The 25,377-nt window shown below is 49.2% G+C and overlaps 1 protein-coding gene across 2 annotated transcripts in view; it reads right to left on the reverse strand.

Moving 5' to 3' along the window:
- Positions 1-25,377, reverse strand: part of ARHGAP39 (Rho GTPase activating protein 39) — a 103,055-nt gene that overhangs the window by 878 nt on the left and 76,800 nt on the right. Inside the window, exons 4-10 of one of the 2 annotated variants that reach the window (XM_066208053.1) lie at positions 15,014-16,421; positions 9,833-10,394; positions 6,287-6,379; positions 3,694-3,767; positions 1,276-1,475; positions 450-541; positions 190-359 (exon numbers count right to left, since the gene is read on the reverse strand). In XM_066208053.1, coding sequence (XP_066064150.1) covers positions 190-359; positions 450-541; positions 1,276-1,475; positions 3,694-3,767; positions 6,287-6,379; positions 9,833-10,394; positions 15,014-16,421 — 2,599 coding nt within the window. The remainder of the gene's footprint in view (positions 1-189; positions 360-449; positions 542-1,275; positions 1,476-3,693; positions 3,768-6,286; positions 6,380-9,832; positions 10,395-15,013; positions 16,422-25,377) is intronic. The other variant, XM_066208092.1, reaches the window with a different exon arrangement.

The raw sequence follows: 25,377 nt of genomic DNA on the forward strand, positions 1-25,377 counted from the left end.
GGAACCAGGAAGGTCACCAGGAGCACAAACTCATGGGGTGGGAGGAGGAAGGTGGAGATGATGGGATTGGTGGAACTCCCAGTCCTTGGCCACCACGTGGTGACCTCGGAGAACCCATAACCACCTCGAGAGCAGGAACCAGGCCTGGTGGGTCAGCTGGTGGTCACCAGCAGAAGACGCTGCTCCTACCTGGAGGAAGCGGATGAGGTAGCACAGCACCATTTTGTTGATCCGGGGCAGGGAGTGGACGACGGCGATGGCGGCCTCGGGGTTCTCGTAGTGGGAGATGCAGCGCTCGTAGAACTCGTGAGGGATCAGCGGCTCCTCCAGCTCGCGGTACCAGAGCTTCAGCAGCGACGCTGGAGGACGCGGGCGACAGGAGAAGATGTGAGATCTCCTACGTGGAGCTCCTGTCCCACCAAAAAAAAAAATCCAGCCCAAAGTCCTACCGGGAACGTGCGGGTCCTCCAAGCCGGTGGGGATCTTCCATTGGTCCACCTGCAGCTTGAGGGCGTTGACCTCGTCGATGTCACCGGGGACCCTGTGAGGGCAAGAGGTGTTGGTGGCCGAGTGACCGATGGGGACCTCCCGGCTCAAGAGCTTTGAGTGCTCCAGGAGAACCAGGAGGGGACATCAACAGCTTGGTGCCACCAAGACCCCATCTTGAGGGACACCATGGAGAAATCTCCATGGCCTTGGACCAAGTAGAAGCTGGAGGGACCCATCTCCATGGCCTTGAAGCCATCTTGGGAGCCACCAAGACCCCACCATGACTCTGGTGGCCACCATAGAGAAATCTCCATGGCCTTGGACCAAGGAGAAGCTGGAAGGGACCTACTGGATGGTGCCACCAAGACCCCACCATGACTGGTGGCCACTGTGGAAAAACCTCATGGAGCAAGGAGAAGTTGGAGGGACCCAGGGGATGGTGCCCTGAGGACCTCACCATGATTGTGGTGGCCACCATGTAGAAACCTCCATGGAGTGAGGAGAAATTGAAGGGACCCACTTGGATGGTGCCACCAAGACCTCGCCATGACTGGTGGCCACCATGGAGAAACCTCCATGGCTTCGGAGCCATGTTGGGATCTTGGTGCCACCAAGACCACCATGACTCTGGTGGCCACCACGAAGAAACCTCCATGGCCATGGAGAACCCACCAGAGGAGAAGAACACCCAGAAACGTGAATTTCCCCCATTTTGAGACAATTCTTAGGAGAACCTCCAGCTTGCCGCCACCATGAGATGTCCCCATGATGGTGGGGTGGCCTTACCTGAAGATGCCCTCGGTCTGGTCTCCGTTGAGCGCCAGGACCTCCTCGGAGAGCCGGGTCTGCACCCAGGGCAGCTGCCGGTCCGGGTACCGCTCCTTCTGCATGGCCACGATGTCCTGCAGGGAGCTGCCGAACATGGACGGGTTGAAGACGGCGTTCTTGGCGTGACGGATCTCCTCGATGTTCGGCTTCTTCAGGCCCTGCAGGAGACACCGGAGGTCACCTGTGGTCTCGGTGGTGGCCAGGATGGGATGGACTCAATCCCACCACCCCCATGGTTGAGTTTCATGGTGATGGTGAGGGAGGCATGGATGGATTCTGGGCAACTTGGTCAAGGTTGTTCCACCATCCATCATCCACCATCCATCATCCATCATCCCTCCATCCATCATCCATCATCCATCATCCATCCATCATCCATCCATTATCCGTCATCCATCCATCATCCATCCATCATCCATCATCCATCATCCATCATCCATCCATCCATCATCCATCCATCATCCATCCATCCATCATCCATCCATCATCCATCCATCCATCAATCATCCATCCATCATCCATCATCCATCCATCATCCATCCATCCATCATCCATCCATCCATCAATCATCCATCCATCATCCACCATCCATCCATCATCCATCCATCCATCCATCCATCATCCATCCATCGTCCATCCATCCATCAATCATCCATCCATCATCCATCATCCATCCATCATCCATCCATCCATCATCCATCCATCATCCATCCATCATCCACCATCCATCATCATCCATCCATCATCCATCATCCATCCATCATCCATCCATCATCCATCCATCATCCATCCATTATCCGTCATCCATCCATCATCCATCCATCATCCATCCATCATCCATCCATCCATCCATCCATCCATCATCCATCCATCATCCATCCATCGTCCATCCATCCATCATCATCCATCCATCCATCATCCATCATCCTTCAACCATCATCCATCCATCCATCCATCCATCCATCCATCAACCATCATCCATCCATCATCCATCCATCATCCATCCATCCATCATCCATCCATCATCCATCATCCACCATCCATCCATCATCCATCCATCCATCCATCCATCATCCATCCATCCATCCATCCATCCATCATCCATCCATCCATCATCCATCCATCATCCATCCATCCATCATCCATCCATCCATCATCCACCATCTTCATTCCAACTCTATGGAGCTTGGTGGGGCCATGGCCAAGCTGGAGGATCTCCACTGATGGATTTTGCCAGGAGGAGGAACCACGGCTCTGGGATGCTTCTGGAAAGCTGAACATCAGTACTGGGCTTCCAGAAGGTCTCCAGAAGGTCCTCAAAAGGTTCCCAAGAAGGTCCCTCCCTACAAGGTTTTCAGAAGGTCTCCAGAAGTTCCTTAGAAAGTTCCCAGAAGGTCTCCAGAGAGTTTGCAGGTGGTCTCCTGAAGATCACCAGATGGTCTCTGGAGTGTCTTCAGAAAGTCCCCAGAAAATCCCCAAAAGGTCTCCACAAGGTTTTCAGAAAGTCTTCAGAAGGTCTCCAGACGACTTGCAGAAGTTCTCCAGAAGTTCCTTAAAAGGTTCCCAGAAGATCCCTACAAGATCTTCAGATTGTTCCCAGAAGGTTTCCAGAAAGTTTCCAGAAGATCTCCAGAAGATCTTCCATCAGTTTTTAGGATGTCTTCAGAAGATCCCCAGAAGGTTCTCAAAAGGTCTCCAGAAGGTTTCCAGAAATTCCTCAGAAGGTCTCCAGAGGACTTCCAAAAGTTCTCCAGAAGTTCTTTAGAAGGTCCCAGAAGGTTCTCCCTGCAAGATTTTCAGAAGGTCTCCAGAAAGTTTCCAGAAGGTCTCCTGAAGATCTCCAGATGGTCTCTGGAATGTCTTCTGAAGGCCCATAGAAGGTCCTTCAAAAGTTTCCAGAAGTTCCCTGAAAGGTCTTCACAAGGTTCTCAGAAATTCTCCAGAAAATTTCCAGAAAGTTCCCAGAAGGTCTCCAAAGGTCTTCAGAAGTTCTCCAGAAGGTCTCCAGAAGATCTCCAGACAGGTTTTAGGAGGTGCCTAGAAGGTCCTTTCAAACTTTCCAGAAAATTCCCAGAAGGCTCCTGGAAGTTCTCCAGAAGATCCTTAAAACCTTCCCAGAAGCTTCTTAGAAGAAGTTCTCCAGAAACGTTCCAGAAGGTTCCCAGGAGTTCTCCAGAAGGTTCTTAGAAGATCCCCAGACGCTCTCCAGAAGATCTCCAGAAGATCCTCAGAAGTTCTCCTCACCACAATCACCACCCAACACCACCTCCCTCCCTCCTTCCTCCAGCCCCTTCTCCAATCCCAGAAGCTCCTGGATGACCCCGGTAGGTGACCTCCTTGTCCACCCCTTCCCAAGCCCACCCCATCTCCTGGTACCTTCTTGGCCCCGGTCAGCGCCGCCTTCTGGAGTTTGTTGTAGCAGTACTTGGCGTAAGTGCTGATGGCCACACCTGCAAGAGAAGACACGTTGTGGGTGGTGGGATGTCACCTCCAGGTCCTGCACGAGGTCCTGTCCCCTCCCTGTGGTGCCGTCCCCTCCATCTCCATCCCTCTCTCCGGGGGTTTGAGGAGGGCAAGGTCCCCCTCAAACCTCACGAGAACCTTGGAGGGACCACCAAAGGTGGAGCTCTGGAGCTCCGTGGTGGCCTCATCTTGGGGGGCTTTTGGGGGCCACCACAGCCGTGGTCACCGCTCCCATCCCGTCCATCTTCTCCAGATCCCACCACTGCCATCTTCATCCCATCTCCTCTTCCTGATGGCCTCCAATGAGGAGATGACACCTATCCCAACAACCCTGGGGACTCGATGGAACCTTCTGGACCATCCCAGAAGATGTCCTGGGGACCTGGTGGGACCTTCTGGATCATTCCCAGAGCTCTGGACACCTGGTGGAACCTTCTGGATCATCCCAGATGATGCCCTGGGACGACACCTGCTGGACCATCCCAACAACCCCGGGGACCTGGTGGGACCTCATGGACCATCCCAGAAGATGTCCTGGGGACCTGGTGGCACCTTCTGGATCATTCCTAGAGCCTTGGGGACTTGATGGAACCTTCTGGATCATCCCAGGAGACGCCCTGGAGACCTGGTGGGACCTTCTGGACCATCCCAACAGCCCTGGGGACCTGGTGGGACCTTCTGGACACCCAACACCAGGTGGCCTCAAATCATGGAATCCTCTCATGGAATGCTGGAGTGGTTGGGGTGGGCAGAGACCTCTGAGGACCATCCCATCCCAACCCCTGCCAGAAGATCGGGCTGGAGTTTGGGATGAAGCTCAGGAGAAGACAAACCGACGACCTCCGGAGGTGCCCAGGGTGGATCTGGTGGGATCTGGTGGGGTTTGATGGGGTCTGGTGGGATCTGGTGGGATCAGATGAAGTCTGGTGGGATCTGGTGGGGTTTGATGGGATCTGGTGGGGTTTGATGGGATCTGGTGGGATCCCATCCCCATTTTGAAGGACCAGCCCCACCAGGAGCTCCTGGTGTCCTCTGGAGGTTCCTCCTGGTGGCTCCATCCGGGAATTCCCGGGAAATCCACACGGAATTTGGGGGATCCCAAAATTCCCTCAACCCCAAAATTTCCAGCATCAAATTAATTAAAATAATTGAATTAATTACAACAGATTATTACACGGTTATTTAAATGAAACTATTGATATTATTATATTACCTTCATTAATTAGATTGATTATATTACTTATATTAATTTTATTAATTAGTAGATGGGGACACCCCGAAGGTGGATTGCGAGGGGATTTCCTAAATTAAATTAATTGCATTCATCAAATGAATCATATTAATTAAATGATGATATTAATGACATTAATTAAACCAGTCACATTATTATATTATTATATTAAGTAGTTGATACAGTAATAAAATGAATGAAATTTATTTTCTTTCATTACGATTTATTATTAATAGAACACTAATACTAATAGCATTGTTAGTACTTATAATAATAATACTAATTATATGATTATGACATTATTTATTAATATTGCTCTTTAGTTTTAATGCTAATATGAATACTAACATGCATATTATGATCTATTATTAATTTAATACTAAATACTAATACTGTGCTTAATATGAATATTAATAACACTGTTAATAAATTAACATTAATATTAATTTTAATATTAATATTAATATTAGCATTAACATTAATATTTATTACTGTTACTCCTACCACAGTATTTATAAACATTACTATTTATTGTTATTACTATTTATTATTAATGTTAATATGGATACTAACATCCATATTGTGATTTATTATTAATATAATACTTTAATTAATGCTAATACTATACTCAGTATGAAAATTAATAATATTATTAATGTAAATGTCATCAAAAATAATTCTTATAACATTTTTATTATTATTGTTATTCATTATTAATTTTATTATTAATACTACCATCCATATTATGATGTATTATTAATATAATACTGTAATTTATGTTAATACTATACTCAATATAAAAACTTAATATTAATATTAATACCATTAATTATAATATTATTAATTATTATTTATTATTATTACTATTTATTATTAATGCTAATATTAATACCACCATCCTTACTATGTTTTATTATGATTATTTATATAATACTAATATTAAAACTAACAATGCTAACAGTAATATTAACAGTAATATTAGCGTTATTATTGATACTAATATTGCCATTAATATTGATAATAATAATTATAATAATGTTATTAATATTAATATCATGAATATAATCAATATTAATCTAATAATGTTAAGGTTAATGTTGATGTTAATATTAATATTAACACAAAAATTTCTAATATTATTATTGCTCTTCCTATTACATAAATTAAACCAACTCTCTCTCGCCCCTATTAATTACCCCAATTAATTAATTAATAATCCCCGTCCCCGTGTCCGTGCTGCTCCTGTCCCCTCCCCGGGGAGTCGGGGCTCCCTACCCGGCATCTCCTCGCTCTGGGCCTTGGGTTTCTTTCGCAATTTGGGTTTCTTCTGATTGGTCCTTGCCAGGATGTGCCGGATGTGCCGCGACACTGGGGACACGCCCCGGGAATTCCCGCGGGGAACGACACCGGGACCGGGACAACAACGGGGATGGGCATGGGAGTGAACATGGAATCGAAATGAAAAAAAAAGGAAATTAAAATCAAAATCGAAATGAAAAATTGAAATTAATTAAAATTGAAATTGAAATCAAATTGAAAAGAAATTGAAATGAAATTACACAGAAAATGACATTAAAATAAAATGAAAAAAGAAATTAAAATTAAAGTTGAAATTGAAACGAAATTACACTGAAAATGAAATGAAATTAAAATATAATGAAAAAAGAAATCGAAATTAAAATTGAAATGAAATCGAAATGAAATTGGAATTAATTGAATTAAAATTAAATCTAAAACAGAAATTAAAATGGAAATAAAAAATAAATTGTAATTGTAATTGAAATTGAAATTAGAATTGAAATTGCAGTTTAAATTAGACTAGGAAAAAGATGAAAATTGAAATTAAAATTAAATTGGAAAATAATTTGAAATTAAATTAAACATTTAAACATGAATACATTTAAATTAAATTTAAAAATAAATTAAAATTGAAATTGCAGTTTGAATTAGAATAGAAAAAAATTGAAATTGGAAAAGAAGTGGAAATTGAAATGGAGATTTTGAAATTGAAATAGAAATGAAATTAAAATAGATAACAGATTTTTTAAAAAATTGAAATTACATAAAATTAAAATTGAAATGACAGTTATAATTTAGAATAGGAAAAAAAGGAAAATTGAAATTGAAATTTGAAAAGAAATGGAAATTAAAATGGAATTTTTGAAATTGAAATGAAAATAAAAATTAAATAAAAATTTGAAAATTGAAATTAGGATTAAATTTGAGATTGAAATTGAAATGGGAACTGAAACTGAAACAAAAACTGAAGTGAAATTAAAATTTTGAAATGGAAATTAAAGTTGAAATCAAAATTAAAATTTGCAATGAAATGAAAATTGGAAATAAAATGGAAACTGGAATGAAATTAAAACGAAACTGAAATGAAATTTGAAATTAAAAATTGTAATACAATTAAATTTAAATAAAAACAAAGAAAAATAAAATTTAAAATATAATGGAAATTAATTAATGACTGAAGTTTAATTTGAAATTAAAACACTGGAATGAAATTAAAGGAAAAATTTAAAGGAAAATTGAAATGAAAACGGAAATTAAAATTAAATGAAAGCGGAAATGAAAATAAAAAACTGAAATAAAATTAAAGGAAAAACTGAAATAAATTCCAAGGAAAATTGAAAGAAAATGAAAAAAATTAAAAAGGAAACAAAAGTGGAAACGAAAATAAAACGTTGAAATGAAACTGAGTTAAATGAAACATTGAAACAAAGTGAAAATGGAAATGAAAATAAAAACTTGAAATGAAAATGAAGAAAATGAATTCAATAAAAATGGAAAATTAAAATAAAAACATGAAAATGAATTCATAAATTAAAATAATTAAAAATAAAACCAAATAAGCATAAGCGGGCCAAGATCAAAAATCAAAATAAGTGAGCAAAGATTTAAAAATTAAGAAAAGTTTTAAAATGTAATGGAAGAGAAAAAATAAAAATAAAAATAAAATAAAATAAAATAAAATAAAATAAAATAAAATAAAATAAAATAAAATAAAATGGTATTAAAGCAATAATTAACGGAAATAAAGATGAAAAGATAAAAATAAATAATGAAGAGAAAATAAAGAAGAAAATTAATGATACAATAGAAATCAATTGAAATGGATGATAAATTAAGAAAATTAAATTAAGAAATAAATTCAAATATAAATTAAAACCAGAAAAATTATTAAAGAAAAGTTAAATTAGAAAAAAGGAGAAAAAATTAAAATAAAATTTAAATAAAAATTCTATTTAAATCTGAAAATAAAAATGAAATGGAAAGAGAAACCCAATTGGAATGACAATGAAAATGCAAATTTAACCAAATGAGATGGAATCGGAAATGCAAATTCAAACACATCAACATCGACAACGAAACCGACCAACACGAAGACAACGGAATTCCCAAAAAACCACGGAAAACTCAAAACGAGGATGGGATTGGGGAATTCCCAGGGAAGGGCTCTGATTGGCTGGGGAGGAGTTGGGGGTGGAGCCTCTCCCAGGAAATGGCTCTGATTGGCTGGGGAAGAGTTGGGGGCGGAGCCTCCCCCTGCACGCTGAATCCAGTGGGAAATGACTTGGACACCTCTGGTGGGACCAACCCATCCCGACATTCCCGGGAATTCCCATCGGGAACGTGGTGTCATCTCCACCTTCCGTGGCCACCTGGGGTGGGATCATGTCCTTGTGTCCTCCCTGATGTCCCTGTTGGTGTCCCCCAGAAGCTGAGGGACACCTCGGAACTCCCGGGAGAAATTTGGGATCCAAAATCCGAAATTCTCCTGGATTCCCAATCCCACCCCGTCCACGACCCACTGGGAGGTGGCATCAACTCATGGGGACGTCCAGGTGGTGAAGGATTTGGGACAACCAATCCCAAGGCTGGAGAGGATCTCCAAAAAATTCCCAAATTTCCCAAATTTCTTGTCTCCTTCTCTGGCCACGACCAAAACCCTCGGGAGATGGGAATCTTCTGGATTCCATCCCAACACTGGGGATTTTTTGGGATCCAAAGCTACTTGGGAAGGAACATCTGGAAGTGGGAATGATGGAAACCATGGAATCATGGGATTTTTGGATCCAAAGCTACTTGGGAAGGAACATCTGGAGGTGGGAATGATGGAAACCATGGAATCATGGGATTTTTGCATCCAAAGCTACTTGAGGAGAAACATCTGGAGGTGGGAATGATGGAAACCATGGAATCATGGGATTTTTGGATCCAAAGCTACTTGGGAAGGAACATCTGGAGGTGGGAATGATGGAAACCATGGAATCATGGGATTTTTGGATCCAAAGCTACTTGAGGAGAAACATGTGGAGTTGGGAATGGTGGTGAGACCATGGAATCATGGGATTTTTGGATCCAAAGCTACTTGAGGAGAAACATCTGGAGTTGGGAATGGTGGTGAGACCATGGAATCATGGAATGGTTTGGGTTAGAAGGAACTTCAGGGGATGGGAGAAGTTCCAGGCGTGGAGGTGAGGCTGATCCCACAGCAAAGGTGTCAGAGCTCAGTTCCTCTCGGATTTCCAGGAAGGAGAAGGGTGGGAAAGGTCCCACAGCATCGGGGGAGGAGTCTTGGATGAGTTCCTCATCCACCTTTCCACCAGGAGACTCAGCCAAGAGGAAAGGAACCAAATCAGCCGGATGGGACATGGAATCATGGAATGGTTTTGGTTGGAAGGGACCGCAAGGACCATCCAGGGACACCTTCCACTATCCCAGGTCGCTCCAATCCCCATCCAACCTGGCCTTCAACACTTCCAGAGATTGGAGACAATCAAAGAAGCCACCGGGCCACGGTTCCTCACTTACCTTTGGTGTCATTCACCGGATCCATGTGCCGGTAAATGTATCCTTCAAGGTAGGAATGGAATTTGGGAGTGGGTGGGAAAAAGGCCAAACAAATGGCCATGAGCTCCCAGCCGCGGGCCAGGCTCTCGTAACGGAAGTTCTCGGTGGTCTGCCGGCACAGCTGGATGTAGAGCTCGTCGCGCAGCCCCTGCATGCTCCAACCTTTGGTGGCGATCTCCAAGGCCACGTTGAGCTGGTCCGTCTTGGCCCGCCGGTCGCCCATGTACATCTGGATGAGCTTGAAGATCTCGCACGCCTCCTTCTTGACGTTGCGGTCGTTGGTCATGATCATGGGTTTCTTGATGGATTCGCTGCTCCAGGCCAGCATGTTGGCGATGGAGACCTTCCGTCGGAAGAGCCCTTGGGTGTGCTTGTTGAAGTGCTTGGAGGCCCAGTTCTCAATGTCCGTCTCCGAGGAGGGCTTGCGCAGGTTGAAGGTGGGGAAGACGCAGCTGGCGCTCGGCATCATGTTCCGCGTCTGCCGGCTGCTCTCGAACTGCGCGCAGGCGCCGAGGTCCTCGGACTGGGGGACAACAGGCGGGACAGGTCAGCGGTGCTGGGGGGGTGGGAGTGCTGATGGAACGATCGATCGATCGATCCATCGATCGAGAAACAGATCAAAAAACCAACCGACCAATAAACCAATGAAGCAACTGACTAATGGATCAATGAACCAACCAACCAACTGATCAATAAACAAACCAATCAATTAATCAACAAACCAATCAATCAAGCAACCAACCAATGAATCAACCAACAAATCAATCAATCAATCAATCAATCAAGCAACAGATCAAAAAACTGACCAACCAACCAATAAACCAATGAACCAATCAACCGATGGATCAATCAATGAACCAGCCAACCAATCAACTGATCAATCAACAAACCAATCAATCAACAAACCAACCAATGAAACAACCAGTAAACCAACCAACAAACAGATCAATCAACCAAGCAACCAACAAATGAATCAACCAAAGAAGCAATTAATCAAGCAATCAACCAACAGATCAAAAAACTGACCAACCAACCAATAAACCAATGAACCAACCAACAAACTGATCAATTAATGAACCAGCCAACCAACCAATCAATCAATCAAGCAATCAAGCAACAGATCAAAAAACTGACCAACCAATGAACCAATGAACCAACCAACCAATGGATCAATCAACCAAGCAACCGATGAACCAACCAAGAAATAACAGACCAAGAAACCAACCAATAGGGCAATCAATGAAAAAACCCATGAACCAACCAACCAACCAATCAATCAATCAACCAATAAAACAATCACTCAACCAAGCACGCAAGCAACTAACTGATCAACCAATCAATGAACCAACCAATCAATCAACCAACCAACCAAACATCCAACCAATAGATCACCCAACAAACCAATCAATCAACCAAGCAACAAACCAATGAGCCAACCCATCCATCCATCAATCAATCAATCAATCTACCAACCAATCGTCCAACCAACCAATCAACCAACTGACCAGTGGAGAAACCAACAGACAAACCAACCAATGCATGAATGGTTGAACTAAAACAAATAAATTGATCCAGCAAACCAATCAATCAACTAACCAACAAACCAACTGACCAGCCAACAAACTAATGAACCAATCAGTCAATCAAACAATGAACCAATCAACCGACCAATCAACCAACCAATCATCCAACCAATAAATCAGCCAACAAGCTGATCAACCAACCAACCGACCAGTGGAGAAACCAACAGACAAACCAACCAACCAATGAATCAATCCAACAAACAATCAATCAACCAATCAATCAACCCAGCGATGAACTGACCGACCAGCCAACAATCCAACGAACCAGCGAACCAATCAATCAATCAACCAACCAACCAATCAATCGATGAATCAACCAACCAACCAACCGTTGCAGCATTGAGAAGTCTTCCCACAAACCTCGTCCTCTCCAAGGAGCTTCTCCTCAATCCCATCATGGCCAAGTGGAGCTGCCCCAGTGCCAGCAGCCAAGGTGGGATGTGGCACCAGCTGGCGTCAGGAGGAAGGGGACTGGTGGGGACAAGTGACAGGCTGGACTCTCTTCACTCTTGGGCAGTGGAGCCATGGACAGAAGTTGTTGGTGGCAACGTGGGGCAAGCAAAGGCCGAGTGGCTTTGGGTTCCACCTGTCCTTTGGGGACACTGGGGACACACCCACCTTTAACAGCCCCCCTGGAACAGCCCCCTCTACCCAAAATCACCTCCCAGGGTGGTTCTCCAGTGGCCACAGGAGGAGGCTGGTGGCTCCTCCAAGCCATGAGGAACGTGGATGGTCCTTCTGAACATCTTGAGGGACAGGAGATGTTCAGGATTTGACCCTGACCTCTGCAGAGCGTCCAGCTGGGAAGGACCCAGAGGAACCCTCCGGACCAGTGTCCTCCTCCTGCTGGAACCAGCACAGCTTGTGGATGTCACTCCAGGTGGAGAAGGGACACCCCAACAGCTGGTGGCCAGCATGGAGGAGGCCAAGAAGGGACAATTGGGGTGGACAATTCCGTGGTCCTGCAGACAGCCAAGGTGGCTTCATCATCTCTTCTGCAACATCCAAGCCAGCACCACCTGGGGGCTCTGGGGACATGACCCATGGCAGGGAAGGACATGCCACACCATGCAGAGGTGACACCACTGTCCCCACCTCGTGTGGAGGAGCCGCGTTGGTGGCCCTGAGAAGAGTCCATGGGCACGGTGTCTCCAGTGCTGCCACGAACTCGGGGTTGGGCTTTAGATGAGGAACAGAAGAAAAGCAGAAGGTGGAAAGACCCAGGAGGTGGAAAATCCAGGAGGGGACAAGGAAGCCACCCAAAGAGCCACCAGAGCTGCTGGGAGGTGACTGAGCTCCTTCTTCAAAGAAGTCAAGTTTCTTGTCTCTCCCTGTTCCAATGTCCAGATCCTTCCGTCGACATCGCTCCGCTCCCACCGTGGCCACGGTGACGATGGCAGGAACACAGGATGGGGACACCGGAGCTGAAGGTCCCTCAAGGGACCCAGCCCTGCTGTCCCTGTGGTGGCCACTTCACCCCAAAGGTCCTTCTGCGTCCTCTGGTCAGCTGAAGGCCCGTGGGGTTTCCTGGGTGGAGGGAGATGTAGGAGATGCTGGAAGGTCTCTCCCTTGGCAGCTGTTGGGGACGTGGCTCTTCCAAAGACTGGCCCATGGGCTGGGCTGCAGCCACGTTGTGCACCAAGAACGCCCAGGGAGAAGGAAAGGACCACATTGGCTGGGGACATCCATCTTCTCCAGCCAAGGAGAGCTTGGCCTGGCCAGGGAGTGACACCGGAAGTGAATTGTGATGGATCCTCTGCTGCCAGAGCCAATAGGAAATTAATTAATGCTCTAATTAGCACCTAAATGAACTTGGGGGATGCTCTGGCCTATGAGAAGGGGATAAACCATCGGGCACCCACTGCAAATGGCCGTGGCCTCCTGCCCGTCCCATGGCGTGACCATGGTGTCACCTCAGGAATTAGGGAATCCTCAAGGGAAGAAGGTCCTGGAGCCACGTGGATGGGGCTTGGATGCACCTCGGCGTGGGGACACTCCACTGGCGACAATCGCAGCCATGACCATGGAAGGGTTTGGGTTGGAAAGGACCTTCAAGATCATCCCGTTCCGATGGCCAGGGACACCTCCCGTGATCCCAGGTTGATCCAAGCGCCACCTTGGACACTTCCAGGGATGGGGCAGCCGCAGCTTCTCCGGGAAACCGGCGCCAGTGTCCCACCACCTTGGTGTCCCTGAGGTCGAGGACAACAGATGGGGCCACCAGGACAGAAACCTCTGAGGAGTGGAGAAGATTGCCACCACGTCCCAAGCTCCGTGAAGAAGGTGTAGGATCACTAAGGGTGGCAGCTTTTTCTCCTGGCATGAAGATCCAAAGAAGATCCCGAGCTCTCCAGTCTTGGGTTTGGACCTCCTCGGGCAGCACCGAGTCCTTGGGGACAATTGTTCCTCAGGAATCTTCTGCTGCTGCCTTTGGATGCAACGCTCCACCGATTTCATTACACGTTTCCGTGGACACAAAAGGGATTTTCCAGATGATTTGCTGCTCCCCAGGTCCACGTCCAGGGTCTCCTTCCTGCTGACACCAAATTCCATCTTCCGGGCAGTTCTCCAGGTGGGATTTATCCCCACACGTGGCATCATCACCTGTTTTTTTGGAAGCCCTGACAGCCTTTCCCTGCCTTGTCCCAGCCTTTCCCTGGAGGAGAAGAGACTGATGGAGGACATCCAGAAGCTGATGGAGGACATCCAAAAAGCCAGGGAAACATCTGACGGGCTGGAACCTGGGCACGTGGGATGCACCAGCTCCAGCAGATCCAGGTCAGAGCCTCAGGGTCTCCTCTGGAATGGGAGTTTGGGGGCTCGAGGGATCTCTGGGGAGGGAACAAGCAGCCCACAACCCTGGGAAGCAAATCCTGGAAAACTGGTGGCTCTTCCATCCCAAGGTTTTGAGGGACCACCTTGGCAAGGACCAACATCTTTGAGGGACCACCTTGATAAGGACCAACATCTTTGAGGGACCACCTTCGCAAGTGCCATCATCTTTGAAGGACCACCTTGCTAAGGACCATCTTTGAAGGACCAGCTTGCTAAGGACAAACATCTTTGAGGGACCACCTTGGCAAGGACCAACATCTTTGAGAGACCACCTTGCTAAGGACCAACATCTTTGAGAGACCACCTTGGCCAGGACCAACATCTTTGAGGGACCACCTTGGCAAGGACCAACATCTTCAAGGGACCACCTTGGCAAGGACAAACATCTTTAAAGGACCACCTTGGCAAGGACTGACATCTTTGAGGGACCACCTTGCTAAGGACCAACATCTTTGAGGGACCACCTTGGCAAGGACCATCTTCCCTGAGGGATCAGCCAGGGACGGTCACTCAGGAATCTCCTGGGAGCTGGGTGGATCCAGGATCTGCCCCTGACCGGGACAGGAGAAGCCACGGCACAGAGCTGGTGCGGGATCACCCCAGGGACCATCCCACTGGATCCACACTGGAAGAGAAGGAGCTTCAACCACTCCAAGAAGGATCGGCCACCACCAATTGTGGTGAAGACCCCCCCAAAACCCGAGACCACTCCCAGGGGCGTTACCTGAGATGGATGCAGGTAGGGCTCGGGGGAGGCCAGGTTGGTCTGGACGGAGACGCTCTTCTCCAGCAGGATCTGAGGGAAGCCCAGCTTCTCGAAGGTGTTCCTCTTCCAGTGCTTGTTCTCCTGCTGCGCCAACGCCTCGTCCTCGCTGAAGGCTCTCACCACCGGGCCCGGCATGGGCAGCGGCAGGGCTCCGTCGCTCTCGTAGCCCGAACCGTCCTTTTGGGAATCCCAGCTGCTCCGTTGCTTCATGTGGTAGTGAGCCTGCTGCGCTTCCCACGCCAGGCGCGCCTGCGCCAGGAACGGCTCCGGGAAGCCCCGCGCCGCCTCCGCCTCGGCCGCCTTGCTCTCCGTCCGGTTCATCGGGGACCGGTTGGGCGCCGGCGCCGCTCGCTCCTCACCCAGCTCGCCCACCAAGGCCTCCCGCTCCCCCGAGCCGTCCGTGGACGAGGCGTTGGCGTCGTGGTTCGCCGAAGCCTTCCGGCTTTTCCTCTTCCTGGTGGAAGGCGAGTAGCCGGTGGAGGACAAGGTGTCCTGCTGGCTGGACCACGACATGGAGTCCTCGCCCTGGGCCACCGGGGCGCCCGCGGGGCCGGGGCAGAAGTCGGGTCCCTCCATGCTGCTGTAGTCGCCCGATTTGATCTCCAGGCGTTGGTCCCGCACCAGGCAGGGGCTGTGCTGCAGCGAGTAGGAGCCGCCGATGGGGTTGGGGGAATATTTGTGCCTCAAGCCCGTCTTCATCTTGGGGCTGGAGCCCGACTGCTCCACGTAGACCAGCTGCCGGACGTACTCCTTGCCGGCAGGGCTGTACTCCAGGCTCATGAAGCGGTCGGGACACTTCTGCTTGGTGAGCACCAGCTGCTGGTAGGGCGAGTTGGAGCCGCCTTGCTTGGGCGACTGGAGGAAAGGGTGAGGCTTCCGGATGGGCGACTTCTGCGGCGAGCCGGCCTTGTAGCTGCCGCTGGCTTCGTACTGCATGTCCACGGGCGGCTCGTCGTAGATGGGAGCCTGGTACTCCATGGGCGGCTCCTCGTAGAGCGGGGGCTCGTAGGCGTAGCGGGGCGACGAGGGCTGGGATTCGCTGGAATGTTTGCGGTGCTGGGCTTGGAGCGGCGAGCAGAAGGAATCGCCCCGGCCCAGCAGCGGCGAGCAGCTGCCCACGTGCTCGGCCCTCTTCAGGAAAGGCGACTGCTTCCTCTCCGGGAAGAAGACGGAGTTGTCGGCGTCCGAGGAGAAGGTTTGGAGGTTGGGCGACTGCTGGCCGCCCGAGGGCCGGCGGGAGCGGGAGCCCGGCTGGTTTTCCGGGGCGTAGCCGTTGCCTTGGTGCAGGAGGAAGCTGGGCTCCCGGTCCGTCACCTTGATCAGCATCCGCTCCTTGGTGCCGGCGTTCCATCGGAGGGATGAGGTCCTGCGGGGAGAAACGTCACAGGGATGAGGGTCAGAGTCCCACCAGGGTTCGGCACCGCTGGTCCCAAACCTCCCAAACCACCGCAGAGCCTGGAGGATGGATATTCCCGAGCACCCCAAAGATGGAGATTGGGTGGGGATTGGGTATTGGACAAGGCATGGAGGGACAGGACACAGGGAATGGCTTCCCACTTCCAGAGGGCAGGGTTGGATGGGATAACGGGAAGGATTTCTTCCCTGGGAGGATGGGGAGGCCCTGGAATGGAATTCCCAGAAAAGCCGTGGCTGCCCCATCCCTGGAAATGTCCAAGGTCAGGTTGGACGGGGCTTAGAGCAACCCAGGATTGTGGAAAATGTCCCTGCCCGTGGGATTGGATATTGGGAAGAAATTCCCCCCTGAGGAATCCTTCCCTGGCACAGAGGATTTTCATCTCCTCTCTCCCTGTTCCGAGCCCTTGGGGCACTGAGGAGGAAGAGCAAAGACGGGTTTTCTGGAGCTGCCCGGCTCACAGGAGGGATCCGAGCTGGAATTCGCTGTTCCCGAGGCACAGGGAAGCACATCCTGTCACCAATCCCACGCTGGAACAGAAGATGCCGGAGGCACCGTCTGCTCTCCCTGTCCATCCCTCTCCAGTTCTCGTTTATTCCCAGCCATTTGTCCCTTCCGTCCCCCAGGAAAAGGCGCAGCGAGTTCAATCGCTGAGTTTCGAGGGGAAAATTCCCACAAAAAGCCGCAAACAATTCCCTGCAGGAGGCTCCACAGCCTCTCCTTGTTTGTCCACGACTTCATCCTCGCTCCAAGGGATTCGGGAACGATTTATTCCTTCCTTTTCCACCCTTGGAAGCGCCTTTGGAGCTCCTGGGGAGTTGAGCCTGCTGCCAACTTCCTGCCGTCGAAAACCTGGATGAGTTTGCGTTCCTCCACCTTGGTTTGATGGATCTCAACCCCTTGATGGAGCCCTTCCAGACCCTCAGGATTCCGTCCACGACCACAAAATCGTGGATTCGTGGAATGGTTTGGGTTGGAAGGGGCCTTAAAGCTCATCCAGTTCCATCCCCTGCCATGGGCTGGGACACCTTCCGCTATCCCAGGTTGCTCCAAGCCCCTTCCGACCTTGCTCTGCTCCTGGAAAAAAAAAAAAAATCTGCTTTTCCTGCTCAGAAACCACGCACAAAAATCTCGGATCGCTCCACGTTTCTTCTGGAAGAGCTGGAGGTCCTCAATCCTCACGAACAACCTGATTCCTACACAAAGACTGCAAAAATTTTCAGGAAAAAAAAAAAATGGAAGAGCCACAGAGGATTCCCAATGGAATTCCCAGGGAATCTGTGGCTGCCTCATCCCTGGAAGTGTCCAAGGCCAGGTTGGATGGGGCTTGGAGCAACCTGGGATAGTGGAAGGTGTCCCTGCCCATGGAAAGGGCTTGGAATGGGACGATCCGGAACCTCCCTGCACAAATCCACGTTTCCACATTTTCCCCACCCCCTCCCGAACCCAAATCCCTCCTAAATCCAGGTGTTTTCACCCGAACCAGGTGAAACCCAGGCTTAACTCCCAGCTCTGCAGCTGCCATGAATATTCCAGCCCGCGGCATCTGGCAGCGGCGGATCCGAATAAAAATCCCCCAACAAATAAAAATCACCTCGTCCGGGGCCGAGCTTTCCATCCCAAATATTAAATAAAAGGGGAAGCAATATTCCTGAAAGCTCCCTGGATTTATGGCTAAAAAAAAAAAAAAAAAAAAAAAAAAAAAAAAAAGCCACGGAATAAATGGAATTTTTTCTTGCTGGAAAAAGGAATCCCAAAAAGGCGGTTTTTGTGCTTAAATCGCTGCCCACTCCCGAGAAATTCAAGGGGATGCTGGCACGGGGGCATCCGGCAGAAATTCCAAGTATTCCTGTTATTCCTGGCTTGGCACCGGGCTCTCCCTGCTGTTCTCTCCGTGTGGGGATGATTCTTCCTGCTCTGTACATTTCCATGACAAAACCGCTTCCCAAATCCCTCAGAATCTCCTGTCCAAGGAATCGGCTTCTTGGGAATTTTGCGTGATTCCCACATAATTTTTTTAGGGCGGGATTTTTTCCGTTTTCACCTAAATCTCCTTCCTCGCTCCAATGCCTCCTCCTTGATTTTCTTCCAACTTTTGGGAAGTCAGCGATGGAGGGGAGAGGAGAAACCTGGATCCCTCACCCAGGAATTCCTTTGCTTCCCGTTGTTTTTTCTGGAGAGACGCAGCCACCCCCATCCCACCCCTGCAGGTAACACCCCCCCCCCCTCATTTACATATCATTATTCATGAATTCCGACCATCCACAGCTCAAAATTCCTTCAAATCCCACCAGAACAGCCAAAATCGTGGATTTTTGGGTTTAAGTGGAATTGTTTTAAGAGAACGTTTTATTATTTCTAACCAGAACTATTTGGTTTTCCACGGGACGAGGCGGCGACGCGAGGTTTAAAAACAGGAATATTTCCAAAACCGACCCAAACCGCGCGTTTTCTCCGAGATTTCTTCCCCCTGCCCCCGGTGTTGTTTAGACTTCGCAGGTGACGATTAGAATTTAGAGCCGGGATTAAGTGGATTTTCCCCCCTCCTTGGGAAAAGGGGAAAAAAAAAAATCCTGATTAAAATTTAGAGCCGGGATTAAGTGGATTTTCCCCTCCCTGGGAAAAGGGGGGAAAAAAACCCCGATTTGAATAATTATCGTTTTCTCATGGAAAGCGCGTTGGGATTCTCTGGGAAAAGCAAAGGATCCCTGGACAGCCCCCCACCACCATCCCGGCTCCTTGTGCCATCCCAAATTCCCAAAAATTCCCAAATTCCTCACCTTCCTCTCCCAGCTGCGGGATTTGGGAGCATCTTCTCCCTCCGCCTTCCACCTGAGCTTCAAATTCCCTTTTTCCAAGGCTAAACTGGGATGGGAATGAGGGAATGAGGGAAGCAGCCCGGCCTCCGCCCCCCTTCCCTCCCAGCTGGGCACCGCCTGCTCCGAGCGCATCCCGCTGGGAATTCCGGGGTCAGGGATGAGCCGGCGGCGGAAAAAAAAAAAACCTCCCAGTGCCTGGCATGGTGCCCGGTGCTGCTCCGGCGGCACGAAAATCTCCATGAAAAAAAGCAGGGAAAGGTGAGCAGCAGAGCCTGGAGATGTCCAGGCTTCCATTTGAAGCCTCCTCTGTGATCCATCCGGAATTTTCCAGCTGGGAAAACGTCCTCAGGACAGGAATCCTCTATAATCGTGCAAAAACTCGTGTTTTATGGTGATTTGTAATCAATTCAGGCGATAGGAATAAAATCCTAAGATCCTCCGTCCTTAAGGTTTCGCCGCTCTTCACCTGCAAGTAGTTCCCAAAAAAATTTGCATGGAATTCTGCGGAATTCCGTGCATATAAATATCCCGGGGCTTGGACTGGAATTTTAAATTCTAAATTTTAAAATTTAAACATTTCAAAAAAATTGAATTCCTGCTCGAGCTCTCGTCTCTCAGTTTTTGTGAGATTTTGGGGTTCTCACAACCCCGCCATGGCCTCTCCCACCCAATTTCCACACTTCCAATCCCTTTTCCGCCTGGAAGCGTCGCTTCCTCCTTGCAATTCATTTTTTTAGGAAGCCTTTTGATGGGTGGAAGCTGACTCCCAGAAAAACCGGAATGAGCGAGGTGAAATTTGTGTCATTTGGGCCATAAAATGGATATTTGGGAAGAAGGTGAGCAGCACCGGGATCGAGTTTTCCCAGGGCGATTTAATGGATTCAACCCAATCCACGGAATATCCAGGAAGGGGAAAAATCCAGTTTGGTCTTTCTGGGGGAATTTCGGAGCCATGGGAAGGTTGAAGCCCAAAGTATGTTGACATCAAATCTTGGTTTGATGGATGTCCACGACCTCCCGAAGCTCCTCCACGCACAAATCCGTTCTCCAACTAAAACATTCCCGAAGGATTATACCCATCAAAATACCATTAAAAAAAAAAAAATCCCAATTATTTTTTCCAAAACTCTCAGGGATTGTCGGACCCCTGTCTCCGGATGGCGCTATGGGATCACTTTCAGCTCCGAGCCAAAACACCAGATCTCTCCCCCTGTGAAACATCTCCGACGTTCTGCTGCTCCGGCGGCATCAGCGCTAATTAACATCCGCGGAAAGTTGATCAAGACCAGAGGGAGATAACGACCCATCCCATCTCATTCCACCCCATCCCATTCCCACTTTTCTTCAGGAGAAGCCAGAGGATGAATTTTTGCCGTTTTCCAACGTTGCGTGGCGGGACGGTCAGGTCGGGACGTTGGCGGCCACAAATCCCACAAATCCTCAACCAAAGGATTTTATGGGATGCAGACGATGAGGAAACACCAAAAGGAACCGGGATGACCGCTCCCGATGAGTCGCTTGCCTGAAGGTCAAGATGACCTCGCTGAAGGTCAACTCGGGGTGGACCTTCCCCAGGTCGCACCACCCACCTCGTCCTCTTGGTTTTGGGACATCCACGATGGCCGGGGGGGGGAGGAATCTCCGGTGAGTTCCTCTGGGATCAATCCCACCAGGAGGAAGCACAAGACCAACACAGAGCCGGGCATGGACGACACGGATGCCAAATTCCCGGGAGGCAATCGGGGCTGCTCGTCCCAATTAAAGCAATCCCCCTCCAAAAATAGCCTCATTCCCGAAATCCAAATGTCACCGGGAAACAAGGGGAGATCTTTCCAGATTGGCGGGGGAGGAGGGAATGCCGGGAGAGGAGCACAGAGGAGCTTTTATTGTTGTGAGGAATCAGCTGGGAAGTACAAAAGAGACCAGAAGTGACATTTCCCGAAATAGCCGATCAATAGGGAATCTGCTCCCGCTGGCTCCGGCAGCGCCACGAAGAGTTCCAAAAACGGAGATTTTTGGTTTTTTCTTTTTTTTTTTTTAGCTCTTTCCCATTCCGAGCTAAAATTCCGCGTTGCCCTGCGCCAAAGCCTTTCCTCCTCTTGGTATCTCCGGCCTGAATCGTTCATCCCTGACGGGACGCAGGGAACGGCTTCCCGCTTCCAGAGGGAAGGGTCAGGTGGGGTTTTGGGAAGGAATTCTTCTCCGTGAGGGGCTGGAATGGAATTCCCAGGAAAGCTGGGGCTGCTCCATCCTGGAAGTGAGGCCAGGTTGGATGGGGCTTGGGCAGGAGGCCCAGTCCAGGAGGTCCCACCTCCGTGATACTCCCAAGAAAAACCATCGACCCTCATCCCTTTTTTTTTCCCAGAAGTTGGGATTTTCGTGTCATGGCTCCCCAGGGAATCACTGGCGTCGGCTCTGCTCCTCTTCCTCGCTTCCAAGGGAACCAGGGAATGGACTGACCACTGAAAATCAGGAACGGTCACATTTATCAACTCGTGGTCGGAACCGCGCTCAAAATCCAGCGCGGTGGTTCCTCACCTCCTTCCCGGGTTTCTCCAAAGCTCCTGCAAGTCTCTTCCTGAATTCCGAGCCTGGATTTATACAACTCTGCCAAATTACAGCCGTTCCCTGAATCCACGTGGCGCTAGGACACCAAATCCGGATGGAGAATTGCTGAACATGGCCAGGGCGGGATTTGGACACTGAAGATTCCCATGCTGGAGACGAATCCAGCAACCCTCATGAGAGACAAGAGGTGAAAACCAACTGGAAAATCACAAAATTTTTCGGGAAATCACGGCTGGCTCCCGAAACAGAGGTGGCCCCACCGCCGCGACCACCTCCTGAACCCCCGAAACCCCCTCAGGTGCCTCCACGCGAGGTTCCGCAGAGCTCCAAAAGGATTTTTGGGAGCCGACCCCAATTCTCTCCTCGTTTCCCCGATTCCTCTGCTGTGAAGCGATTCCTGTTGAGCACAAGAAGATTGGAGAACTCTTCAAACGTTCCTGGACGTGGAATTCCTGTCCAGGAGGTCCAGGAGAAATTGAGGAAGAACAAGCCAAGGATCCCGTGCGGGTGAAGCAATCCTGCTCTCCTAAAACACCCAATGGGAAAACCGGGATTCTCCCTGCCCATGGATTGGACATCCCAAAGAGCTGGAACACAACAGGACACCTTCCCCACAGCTGTGGAGAGCTTTGGTGCCATCCCTGCTGTCGGGAGGAGAAAGGGAGGAAGGAGATCCTTAATGCCGAAGATTTTTTGGTCTGAAACGCAGCTTGAGCCGCCTCGGACCTTCCATCCATTGATTGGCCGGCACAACCATGGGATGAAGACAGAAATTTGGGATTTCTCCCACAAACCAGCGGATTTCCCCACGGGATGAAGACAGAAATTTGAGATTTCTCCCACAAACGAGCGGATTTCCCCACGGGATGAAGACAGAAATTTGGGATTTGTCCCACAAACCAGTAGATTTCCCCACGGGATGAAGACAGAAATTTGGGATTTCTCCCACAAACGAGCGGATTTCCCCACGGGATGAAGTCAGAAATTTGGGATTTTTCCCACAAACCAGTGGATTTCCCAATAGGATGAAGACAGAAATTTGGGATTTCTCACACAAATTAGTGGATTTCCCGATGGGATGAAGACAGAAATTTGGGATTTCTCCCACAAACCAACAGATTTCCCCATGGGAAGATTGATTTTGGATTAGCAAAGAGCTCGACTCCCTCAATGGAACGAGGACATGAAGCAGCTCCAGGGACCACAGCTCCAGAGGGAATGAAGGGTTAAGGGCAGGGAATGATGGGATTTGGGATCCCAGAGCTTCCCGACAAAAGCCTTCCAGGCAGACAGAGCACGACGACGTCATCCTCTTAATGACACCCACTTAATCTTCATTATCCTGGAAAAAATCTCCCGTAGGAATTGTTGGCCGGGAGCTCCAAGGAAGCGGAAAGATCCTTCCCGGCTCCTGAGGACGTTGCTGCAGCTCCTGGGGGTGTCCAGGGAGCTGAACCCTGGAGCTGCACCTGGAGGTGGTGATGATTCCAGGCATGAGGATCCCCCTCGGGATTTCTCACCCAAGATCCGGCTTCCCTCCACAAGCCACCTCCATCCCACACTTTGTCCCAACATCTGGGAGTTCTCCGGCTTCTCCTTTCCCGGCCAGAGGGGATGGAGGAAGGCGGGAACCGTGACCCGGGTCTCGCCACGCTTTCCCATCCACCAGAGAACCCTGGGATGAGCTGTGGGACTAAACCCTGTGTCCCTCTGCTGTTTTCCAGAGGAAAACCTCTGGAATTAATGCCAGACCCAAGGAGAAGAGGGTTGGGAAGACCTGGGGAGGCTGTTGGCTTGCAGAGCTGATTTCCCAGCCGATCCTGGAGGTTTCACAGACGGGGTTTGGAGGCGGGTGGATCTGAGGCAGCTCCAACGGAAGCGTTTGAGGCCTCATCCCACTCCGTGATGGACCTTTGACGCTCCGGTTGGGTTCCATCCTGCTCCAAACTCGTCATCTCCACGTCAGCACGAACCCATGGGACAACCAGAGATCCCCCAATCCCTCTGCAGCTTTTCCAAAGCTCCTGGAGCACCAACATTCCCATCCTTGGAATTGTCCGAAGCCGGGCTGGACAAGGCTTGGAGCAACCTGGAGCTGTCCCTGCCCTTGGAATGGTTTGGGTGGGACTGGATGATCTTTGAGGTCCCACCCAAGCCATCCCGTGACTCCACGATTAATTTTTCCCCTCCTAATTAATCCCAGGAATTCATCACCAGCTCCGGTTCCAGCTCGTGGCACTCACGGGGTTAAACCAACATTCCCACCCCACCGAGCTCTGCCGGAGACTCGCTCTTCCAGAAGGACGTCCACTCACAGCTAATTAAGCAAAGCTGCTAATTAGCTCCGTGGCTGGCGGCTGGCTGGGGGGGGGGGGAGGGCAGCCAGGGCCGCTCCGTGGGTTTTTATGGGATTGGGAAGACGGAGGCGTCTCCTGGGGCACAGCCGATGCCGACAGCTCATGAGCACTGCGGTGACAATGAAGCTTTTAATTGCCACCAGCCCCAAATCCACCTTGTCCCTGCCACCCACAAATCCCTGTTTCCCAACCGGGCAGCTCCAGCGATTCCCAAATCCGGCTCCTTCCCGCTCTTCCTGGGAATTGCACCCACCCAGCTCGCGGGTGAGGTCAGGTTGTCCATGGATTTGTGGAGAGCATTTGGCTGGCGAGGATAAAAACCCGATCCCGTCTCTCTGCAATGGGGTCGGGATTTTATCCTTGGCAGCTGAAAAAAAAAATTCCGAGTTTTCCCCTCCTGGAAAGATTATTTTCCGTGTCTTGGATCGGGATGGAGAAAGCGGCATGCTGGGCTCGCCGGCTTGGAACAGCAGGAAAACGCGTCGGGAAAGGAGATGAGGAGCATCCCGCCCTTCCTGGTCCTCCTTTCCAGTATGGAAAACAATGGAAGAGCTGGAGATGCCTCCACTCATCCCCAATTCCAGAAAAAAAAAAACCAGGAATGTGTGGAAAATGCGTCGGGAAAAAGGATGAGGAGCATCCTTCTCTTCCCGGTCTTTGTTTCCAGCATGGAAAATGAAGAGCTGGAGATGCCTCCACTCATCCCTGATTCCAGAAAAAAACCCGGGAATGTGTGGGAAATGGGCTGGGAAAGGAGATGAGGAACATTTGAGGAGCATCCTGCTCTTCCCGATCTCTCTTTCCAACACGGAAAACACATGAAGAGCTGGAGATGCCTCCACTCATCCCAATTCCAGCAAATAAACTGGAATGTGTGGAAAAATGTGTTGGGAAAGGGGATGAGGAGCATCCCGCTCTTCCTGGTCTTCGTTTCCAGCATGGAAAGCAAAGGAAGAGCTGGAGGTGCTTCCACTCATCCCCAATTCCAGAAAAAAAAATCCAGGAATTTGGGGCGTATCAGAACCCGGAGCAACCGGGCAGGGAATGACTCCATAAATCCCCCAAATCCGATCTTATCCTCGTCTTGGATTTTTGGGGGTTTGACAAGGACCTGGTGGGCTCCAACGGGGACTTTTGGGGCTCAACGAGGACTTGGGGGGGTTC

The sequence above is a fragment of the Chamaea fasciata genome, unplaced genomic scaffold (assembly GCF_029207755.1).
Source record: "Chamaea fasciata isolate MVZ Bird 193981 ecotype frontalis unplaced genomic scaffold, bChaFas1.0.hap1 SCAF_1, whole genome shotgun sequence".
Lineage (NCBI taxonomy): Eukaryota > Metazoa > Chordata > Aves > Passeriformes > Sylviidae > Chamaea > Chamaea fasciata.